General features: G+C 36.2%; 1 protein-coding gene across 1 annotated transcript; it reads left to right on the top strand.

Annotated features, from left to right (window-relative positions):
• Window positions 1-331: 331 nt before the first annotated feature.
• Window positions 332-9,550, top strand: LOC107782864 (uncharacterized). The gene is made up of 6 exons (XM_016603807.2): window positions 332-671; window positions 1,418-1,502; window positions 7,552-7,606; window positions 8,130-8,268; window positions 8,528-8,629; window positions 8,806-9,550. Exons 1-5 carry the CDS (start codon window positions 486-488, stop codon window positions 8,618-8,620), a joined length of 558 nt encoding a protein of 185 aa, XP_016459293.2. The 5' UTR covers window positions 332-485; the 3' UTR covers window positions 8,621-8,629; window positions 8,806-9,550.
• Window positions 9,551-10,521: the final 971 nt, after the last annotated feature.

Genomic DNA, 10,521 nt, shown 5'->3' with positions numbered 1-10,521 from the left:
ATGTTATGGAATAATATGAAATAAAGTGAAACAAGAGAAATTTAGAGAGAGATAGGTGAGCAAGTAATCAATCTTGGTGACCAAGTAACTAGACTAGTTTATGACTAAATAACTTGCTCTCAAGTAACTTCGTAATACATAGACATTCACTCTTAAAGTTATTTATAACAAGTAACTTATTATAGTTCATTAATATATATTCTTACCTCGTTAAATTAATTAAGTAGTAAGTTAATATTGTTTGGTGTACGCGCAAATATTTACCTCATATATAATATTTAGATTTGGAGCTGCAAATTGGGGGTATTTATTTACTTCCCCATATTAATTAATGGGAATAAAAAACAAAAAAAGAAGATTATGCTAGTAGTAGTAGCTTATCGGGTATAACACCATAATAAGGTTTTCTGATGGGTTTGGATCAACCCGTTTTGTTCTGATTAAATCTCCAAATTCGTTGATGCCGGAGTAAGAGTGAGAGTGGCATGGCGGAGGAGGCATTGGCCATAGCAGAAGGGAAATACACATACGTACATGAAGTGGGTAAAGGCCCACTTGAAGCCATTGACGCCCACCATATTGTGGTTCGAAGGAGTAGAGAAAAGGGTTCCAATTTATGCCTCTTTACTCTTCTCCTTTTTGCCTATCCCTCCTTCCTCGTATTCCGGCAGGTAATATTATACCTCCAATTTATAACAGTTAAGGGCATTATTCACTTCGCACTATCAATTAGCTGCTTCTCAATCTCAAACTAATATGTCTCTGCCTATTCGAGCCCATTTCATTTTTTTTTCCCAAGGTCAATTTCATTTCATTACTATATAATTCGTCTTTTAAGATAAATTAGAAAATCTCTAAGTTTCATACTATGGAAGTGTAATAATCACAAACCTTAGTTAACTTAGCACTGGTTTCTATAATTAATAGCACCAATTTATTTAATGCCTTGCTTCTTTATCCCCCCCCAATTTATGTTGGCTCTTTTGCTAGCTCTGAAGAACTTATAATCTAGCTTGAAAATTGCAATTAGGTACTGTCCACCAAGGCTTAGGCCGATGAGACATAGTTTTTTTTAATTTTAATCCTTGGGTGCGAGGTAGCATATACTTTTTTATCCTCAGTAGCTTTTTTTGGGGTTTGGGGGGCGGGGAGGATAATGACAAGACCAAGGATAAATGTGGATGTGAGTCTAAACCAGGCACCCAAATCATTAGGGAATCAGAGGGAGCAGACATGTTGACTTAATGATTTCAATTTCTATCCTCAGTAGCTTTAGTAACGATAGTATGTAGTTTGTGATGTTTAAGCACTTGTCATTTCATGCTGTTAAATAACCATATGTTTTGCTTCAATTATGTAGATACATAATTTGTGGTAAAAGTATTATGTTTAACTCGGTGAAGCTTTTAAAATGCAGGGAAAGCTAGATACTCTGCATATTTGGAGCTTAGTTATCATGGCATTGCTCATTAGGTTATTTCTAAAGAAGCCAGTTAAGAAAGGTGAGCACGTTTTAACTTCTGTGACTTTACTTTATGTGCAGCTTATAATGTGCGTTTTCCATCGCCATTCTTTCTTGAGCTAAATCAGAATATAATATAAGCTACATGGGATGCTATGAAGTTTCTTCAGTGGGCAGTCACTGCCATTGCGCTTATTGATGCACATTGTGCAAGATGGTCAAAATCTGAGACCAGAACCTCATTTAACCTCATTTCATATTTCATACACCTCTCAATCAGTAACTTCAGTTGTTCCTTGGGTAAGAAACCATTCACCTTACAATTGCTTTCTATAAATGAAGCTTTATCTATTACAGAAGGTAATAGTACTTGACAAAATTTTCAATATGGTAGTGGTTTTACATTATGTTTAAAGTTTAATCAGGCTCAAACCTAACAAATTCCATGCACAACGTAGATTGCTATATGGTACCACAGAAATACAAAAATAATATTTGCTCTACTGATTGTAGCTATAATGTTCTAGTTTCTTGTAAACAATCGACTAAAGTTCGATAATCATTGTCTGGTGATCTCGGGATCATATTGCATTTCCCTTGCGCTTGAGGATTATCTGAACAATATTTCAGCTTCTTGTTTTTACTTATCCAACTAGTGAATTTGTCCGCGCTTTGCGCGGTTATAAAGAATATTAGTAAATTTAGAATTAATATTTTTAAAGTTTAGTCATGATAGAATAGATGATTTTTTCTTGTATGTGCATATAAATTTTAAGTACATCAACAACAACATACCCAATATTATCCCGCACTGTGGGGTCTGGGGAGGGTAGTGTGTACGCGGACCTTACCCCTACCTTGTGAGGATAGAGAGGTTGTTTCCAATAGACCCTCGGCTCAGGAAAGCATAAGCACCACATTAATGAAAATATAGACAAGAAGGGACAATACCAAAAAGCCATATAAAATCAGAATAAAAACAATAAGACATAAGGTGATCAATAATGCAAGAAAACAACGGTTAGGCATAAAAACCTACTACCAACATAAAGCGAGACTGCGTGCCAATACTACTGTTATGAACACTCTAGACTACCTACTCTACTACCCTAATCCTCGACCTCCATACCTTCCTATCAAGGGTCATGTCCTCGGTTAGCTGAAGCTGAGCCATGTCTTGCCTAATCACCTCTTCTTTGGCCTACCTCTACCTCTCCGTAGGCCCTCCAATGTCAACCTCTTGCACCTACTCACCGGGGCGTCTGTGCTCCTCCTCCCTCACATGACTAAACCACCTAAGCCGCGCTTCCCGCATCTTGTCCTCAATAGGGGCCACACCCACCTTGTCGCGAATAACCTCATTTCTGATTCTATCTAACCTGGTGTGCTCGCACATCCATCTCAACTTCCTCATCTCTGCTACCTTCATCTTCTGGACATGAGCGATCTTGACTGGCCAACACTCAGCCCCATACAACATCGTTGGTCTGACCACCACTCTGTAGAACTTACCCTTAAGTTTCGGTGGCACCTTCTTATCACACAAAACACCTGAAGCGAGTCTCCATTTCATCCATCCCGCCCCAATACTATGTGTGACATCTTCATCAATCTCCCCATCCCCTGAATAATAGACCCAAGGTACTTAAAATTCCCTCTCCTAGGGATGACCTGCGAGTCCAGCCTCACCTCCGCATCCCCTCCTTGAGTCTCGCCACTGAACTTACACTCCAAGTATTCTGTCTTGGTCCTGCTCAACTTGAAACCTTTAGATTCCAGGGTCTGCCTCCATACCTTTAATTGCGTGTTCACACCGTCTCGCGTCTCGCCAATCAATACAATATCATCTACAAATAGCATGCACCACGACACCTCCCCTTGGATGTGGCGCGTCAATGCGTCCGAGTCCCCACCCACCGTCCTCACTCGGGTCTTTACTCCATCATACATGTCCTTAATTAACCTAACGTAGGCAATAGGTACACCTCTAGCCTCCAAACATCTCCACAAAACCTTCCTCGAAACTTTATCGTACGCCTTTTCTAAGTTGATGAACATCATATGCAAGTCCTTGTTTCTCTCCCTATACTACTCCATCAATCTCCTAACAAGGTGGATGGCTTCTACAGTAGAACGCCCCGGCATAAACTCAAATTGGTTCTCGGAAATAGACACACTCCTCCTCACCCTTAGCTCTACCACTCTCTCCCGGACTTTCATAGTATGGCTAAGCAGCTTGATACCCCGATAATTATTGCAATTTTGGATATCACCCTTGTTCTTGTATACAAGAACCATCGTGCTCCACCTCCACTCTCCATGCATCTTCTTCGTTCTAACAATGGCATTAAATGCATATAAATTTTAAGTAATTATATTTATTAATTATATAGATAATATTTTCATTGGAATTACATGTTATATGAACTACATTTTTCATTATCGAATCTACAAATCAGCAAAGAAAATTTTCATTTCTAAATATGTCTGTATATGTTTTATTTTGTTGAGAAAAAAATGAAACATCAAATGAAAACTAAAGAAACTAAAAACATCAAAAACCAAACGACCAACTTATTGTCAGTTATACTCATGACTCGTATGCCTTGAAATTTCGGGATTTGTTTTTTGCCAAGTGAAGTACATGATATCTACTTATATCATTTTTGCTTCAACTAAAATACTACTTTTAAAAATAATTTACTTCAACTCAATTACTCATTCATAGATAGCCTAAAAAACCTTTAGCAGTCAAGAAAATTGCAAAGGCCTTTGCACCATTTGGATTGTGGACGTTAATTTGGGAAGATCAGTTTGTAACTACTAACGTGTTAAGAGAGAATAGTCTTTTTACTATTAACAGTACTTACAGTACTAATGTGCTGAGAGAGAATATCATAATTACTAACAAATACAAGTAGCTTGTGGTTCAATAATTCAGTAGGTATATATACCTCATACAAAATTAGTTCTAAAGAATAAATATTCTGTTGAATATGAAGTAGATCATGAACTAAAACATGTCAAGAAGAAAGTAAAATAAGGTTCGAAGTTAGAAAGCAAAAAGACCAGATACTATCATGTGGTTACCTTGACATGCTGATCTTATTTAATTTCAGGAACCCTAATTACATAGGTTAAAGATAATGAGTAAAGCTGCAACTAAGACTTGGACATTCCTTTTTTAAGTTTAAATGTAATTATTTGATCGTGACTTTTCCAGAGGCATAAGGATTGTACTTTTACGTTACCAAAATTCTCCTTTCTTATTTCATTTATGACGGAAATTATATGGAGCTATAATGGAAACGTTATTTCAGGCTTAATAATTGACAGATTGTTGTATAATGAGGATGCTTGTAGAACTAATGTATTTAGCATAAGCCAATAGATTGACTAAAAAAGAATACAAAGAAAAGGAACAACAAAAGAGAAATAAGAACCAAAAAGAAAAAGGATGCACAACTTTGTTTAATGAACATTTGGTAATCTAAATGAGTTGAACCTAGCTAGTCATTGACTCAACTAGGCCAAGTTATCACATCCTCATCTTCATGCATGTTACTTTTCCCCGTAGCTTAGCTTTAGCATCTCTCTCACCACAAGCTTTGAAATATTCCAGATGGCATCATATAAAGTAATGTGCAATTCCTCTAAAACTCCACAATATCCTTTCAAGTTTGGCCTTTGTTTTGCCGTTATGTCATCCATAAAGCAAATAAATGCACACTGAGCTTCTACCCAGAGAATTTATCTTGTCGTGTGCATTTGAAGACTCAAACCCACAAAATTATAAATACCCATAAAATAAAATTTGGGGAAACACACCTGTCATGTTATGGTTATTAGAGCAGTAAAATTGAAATGTCAAAAAACAAAAAAGAGAATAAAAGATCAATGAACAGACAATATTTATGCCTTAAAATCAGCTTCCTCTCCTCCCATGGAAAAAAATAAAGTCCCAAGAGAGAAAAAACATGGAAAATATAACTCGCTGAACTGCATGTTTTAACATCTCAAATAATTGGAAACCAAAAGTTATGAAACTCAATTGCAGAAGGTTCTCTTTTTATTATGTAGTATCAACATATATGCACAAAGATTATTTTTTTCCACTGAAGAGTACACTATGAACCTTTTTACCAGTATTCAGAAATTCTAATTAATTAACTCTAAAAAACTCCTACAGATTGCAGAAGTACCACACCTGATGACACAACTCTTTCCTACCTGCAACATCCAACAATTTAAGTGTCAATTCAAATGAAAAAATTACTACTACTAAAATCAGCTCTCACATATATGTGCCCGAAGCTATTACTTTCCAAGCTGTTGCTGAAACTATGCGGTATCATTCTTTTTGGCAGTTACAATAGGCATCCCACCACCACGATTCATTCGCTAACTGTTGCGATCCATGTTCAGGTGCACATCTAGTTTTAAAGTGAACTTGCTAGTTGCCACAGAGACTAAATGAAGATGATTTCAAAGCAGCACTCTTTCCGGCTAGCTTCTACATTCTGCCATTTTAAGTTGACTTGTTGGTTGGTGGAGCTTTATTGCTTGATCGTTATCCAATTCTTGTGCTTCAGCACATGAGCCTTTTGTACTAAATAGGCAGGAGGTGTAGAATATGAGCAGTTTCACTAATAAAACGGCTTGAGAACTAACGTCTTTTCATCTTTGATTTTCTTGAGTAACTGCCAACTTACCCTTTAATTGAGTAATTATTTAGGTATTTTTAGACTATTTAACTTCAGATAAACCAATAAAATAGTGAGAGAAAAGCCAAAAAAATGAGAAAAAAGATAAGTGACTTTCATGGCCTATGAGAGGTGCCACATCACATTTTTCATTCCCCCTTATATATATATATATATATATATAGGCACCCCTTTGGGGCCCGTGGAAATATAATACTAACATGTGTCCATGAGCTCGATTTCACATGTATACAATTATGTACATCTAAATGTGTTTATAAAAAATAGTACATTTAAATGTGTGTATGTGTATTTTAGTTCTTGCTTGTTGCAAGCTTCAACAAGTCAGTTGGCTATCTCTTGTTGAACATAGATATTCCATGCTAAAAGGAAATGTTACTGGCATCTGTAGTGGTGCCGTTAGCTGAGTTGGAAAATAAGGGCAAATGTGTGCCAGTTTTGTAACGGCGATGACACAGTTGCCCCAACTTTAAACAGAGGGCAAAAGTAGACCATTTCGCAAACCACAAGGGCATTTTTGGACCTTTTTCCTTATATATTTGATCTATTCGAGACTATTTCATTAAAATCCGGTAAGAGAATTGTCCTTAAAGGCAAATTAGAGGTTTTCTTGAAACTAGAGGTTTTGTGAATCACCCTTACCCCTTCCCGGAAAATAACATAAGTGCAAACACAACAAGTAAACCTTGATCTCAAGTTGTTGGTATCACCTATATGAATCCATTGCTTCTATTGTGTTATATTCATAGTTAAGTTCGAATTTGTTCCTAGAGATTGTAAGTCTTTTGAGACAATTTCCCTCAATGTAATTTTAGATCTACCTTGTCCTTTATATCCCTTATAGCACCTTAAGGCAACATAGTATCACCAATAGAAAGGTGCATTTAGAGGTTGACGTAGGACATGGCCAAACCATCTCAAACAAACTTCCATCGTTTTATTATTTATCTTTGGGATTTGCATTCTTTATTTAATGCGATCATTTCTCATCTTATTCGATCTTCTACCATCACGCATCTATCTTAAAATCCGTATTTCTGTGGTGCTCATCTTGTGGATATGTTGGGCCTTAGATGTTCGATGCATCACGTTAATTTAACATTAGCGGTGTCATACCCGTTCTATAAACTGGCATTTCACTTTATTAGGAATATTCATATTACATAGCAGTTCATGTACAACACATTCTTAACTTCATTGAAGTAACGAAGCACTATTCTTTTAAGATAAATGCTCACTTATTTTGTGGAAGATCTATTGGTTTTTACTTCTTTCCATATGTAGAAGGTAGAATAGTAGAAGACACTACTATCAATTGGAATTTATCGACATATCTTTCATGCTGATTTTTTTTGCATATTACAGAGTCTGTTCTAATTCTGCCTGCTTTTGGAGTTCAACTTGAGACTCAGTACGGAAGGTACTTACTGCTTCTGTTGTAGAGGTGAATGCTTTGCTATTTGCTTAAGTTAGTTGTACAATATAATTGTTCTATACTAGGCATCTAAAAGATGCTTTTAAAATCATATAGCTTGTCAGATATTCTAGGCATGGATCTATCATTTTGTGTCTGCTTTTTTAAAGATTGTTGTGCATACAGCTACTTATTTCTGAATCTCTTTCCTGAGATGAGGCAGCTACCATTATGGAAACCAGCAAAAGTATTTAGTGTAGTATTTTCGTTCTGTGCGTACCCATCTCTGTGTGCGCCGCTCAAGTAATTTTCCTGCATGAGATTGGACAGCTAAATCTTTTACGAGTACAAGTGAAAAGTGATTAATTTATTAGAACAACTTAAATATATTTTGATGACACATTGTCCATGAATCATGAGGGCACTATTGTTAAACTTTTTGTATCTGATCTGAGAATCTTCTAATTAGCCCTGTTTTTGTTTTTGTTTATTTCTAAATAAAATTTTGATTCAGCTCTTTGTATTACAGTGGGAAAACAGTTCGCCAGTTTGTCCCCATTAGCAGGATTTTGAAACCAGTGCTGACTGAATGTGTCACACCAGTTACCTGTTATTGGAGTCTGTCTTTGATTATTCGAGGGGAAGAAGAACTTATGCTAGTTTTCAAGGTGAAATTTATGCTCCCTGCTGTATATATTTTACAAATCCATGGCGACCTTAATACTTGTACCTTGGTAATAAATTATATTTAACATTTCAAAATGAAAATTCCCTGTCTGTAGTTTCTAAACCTGTTTACTTTTCTTTGTTACTTAAGAGTAGAACAAACTAATGGAGGACTTATACTCAACACATAGGACTTGGTAGAGAATATTAGTTTGTTTTCTCTTGCTTACACAATCTGCTGTATTCAAATATTATTTCCAGGAACTGCGTCCGCCAGTGAAGATGTTAGCGCCCATCTGGAAGGCTTTATGTGCTGCCATCGAATGTGGAGAATGCACGGAGGCAATTACATAGATAACACAAGTATAATCTCAACCGATTCAATGTTTATTAATTTTTTTTTTCTCAACACCTGTATTCATTACATTGTTAATGTTGTAAATGGCATGATATAGTTCTCCATATTGTCATTACACATGCTTGCTGCAAAAGGATAATCATATGAGCTGCTTATTGCATTGCAACCACTTTTCATGCAGGAGATTTTCTTCTACAATTTTTGTCGACCTACTTTTCCTTTTAGATTACCTTCCAAGTGCAGATACCAAAGCTCCAGTTCCAGTTCCAGTTCATCCATATCAAAAGTTGAACCCTCCCTACAAAGTACAAACACTTTTGTTTCTCTAATATGATTCATCTTTTTCTGCACATAAAATACATCTTCTTCAACCTTTCCAAACAGGTTCTTCTATATTTTCAGCTGCGGGCACATGTTACATGATTAAGCCTACAATTTCTAATTATCTGCCCTTCACCTCCTTTTCTTTTTCCTATTAACTTCCACTCTACAAAAGATGTTCAGAAGCAGCAAGCACAAAGAGTCCACATTGAGGAGGGCTACGATATCATTCATTCCATTCCAGCAACAAAATATGCAGAAAATCAAAGTTTTGTCAACGTTGGTCTAGTTGTTTGGAGGCATGCACTTTGTTCCACGCTACATGTGTCGGGGGAGTATTAAAAATATGTGTTTTAACTTTTGAGTTGGGAGTGAAGAGTGAAGATGGTGTATTATTTGGTACGTGTTCAAGAATTTATGCAAGTTTCGGAGCTTCATCCACTCACCGCCAATCAGCGTTTGACTATGGAAGTTCTCTTCAAATGACATGACTTTTCGGCTCAAACAGTCGTTACAACTTGACAAGGATTTTGTTACATTCTATTGTTTTGGGACATCGGAATGATTTGATGACAATTAAAATAGAGTTTTACTTCTTCTTTTTATACGACTTACTCCATTATTTAAATTTTTAACTCATAAATCAAAACAAGTAACACCACACATACACATGCAACACAATTGTCTAGAAACTAGCAAAGAAGAGTAACAGGAGTTATTGTATACGGTCAATATCGAGTCTGACCTTCTTATGACTAATCGATATTGGAACATGATAGTCCAAGGTTCATCATTGTAATATTGAGCCATGATGTGAAGTAAGATTGTCGAGCTCGAGACTTGGAGATTGATCAATACCGAGATCGGCCAAGATCGAGCTCGAGACCCAGAGACCGATCAATATCGAGACCGACCAAGATCGAGATCGAGTCAAAATCGAGCTTGAGACCCAGAGACCGACCAAGATTGAGATCGAGTCAAGAAACAAAAAAGTCGTTATAGTCGCAATAGGGGAGAGAATCTCGGCGAAAATCACGGCTTGAATCAAGGAAAAATTAATTAATTAATCTATCATGAAATTTCCACTATGTATTTTTAATTATACCCAAAATAGAATTCCCCCACTATATTAAGAGTTGTTATCATTTGTAAGAGGGAGACATTCATTCTGAGGTATACAGAAAAGAGAGCAAATACTATCCTTTGTTGGCTATTGATATTTATTCATATTATTTTTTCTACCAATCATTCTTCATTCAATTTGGAGGTGATAAAACTTGAAATCTTAGGCTAACTAGTTCATTCGGTTTGCATTCATTTCTTTTATAACTAATTTCGATATTTATTTACATATCTTTCCCGATTTGTATCAATTTATATCACGTATCTTTAGAACTACGTATAAATTCAACTCTATCCGTTTTTCGGGTAAACAGTTTGGCGCCCACCATGAGGCTAAGGATAATAGTGGTTATTTGGTACGAATCTCTGTAAAACGCACTATTTTACACTTGTTCTGGGAAGTATCTTTGATTTCAGGTTAAAAAAGACGAACTCTCAATTAATGGCCCTACCC

This window comes from Nicotiana tabacum, chromosome 17 (genome assembly GCF_000715075.1).
Source record: "Nicotiana tabacum cultivar K326 chromosome 17, ASM71507v2, whole genome shotgun sequence".
NCBI lineage: Eukaryota > Viridiplantae > Streptophyta > Magnoliopsida > Solanales > Solanaceae > Nicotiana > Nicotiana tabacum.
This window is presented reverse-complemented; position numbering and strand designations above follow the sequence as displayed.

Bases quoted from the DNA above. Each gene is read 5' to 3' on its own strand.
- LOC107782864 (XM_016603807.2), top strand. From the start codon at position 486: ATGGCGGAGGAGGCATTGGCCATAGCAGAAGGGAAATACACATACGTA. The intron at 1,503-7,551 runs GTGAGCACGTTT...TGCATATTACAG, and splicing joins AAAGAAGCCAGTTAAGAAAG to AGTCTGTTCTAATTCTGCCT. The intron at 7,607-8,129 runs GTACTTACTGCT...TTTGTATTACAG, and splicing joins CTTGAGACTCAGTACGGAAG to TGGGAAAACAGTTCGCCAGT.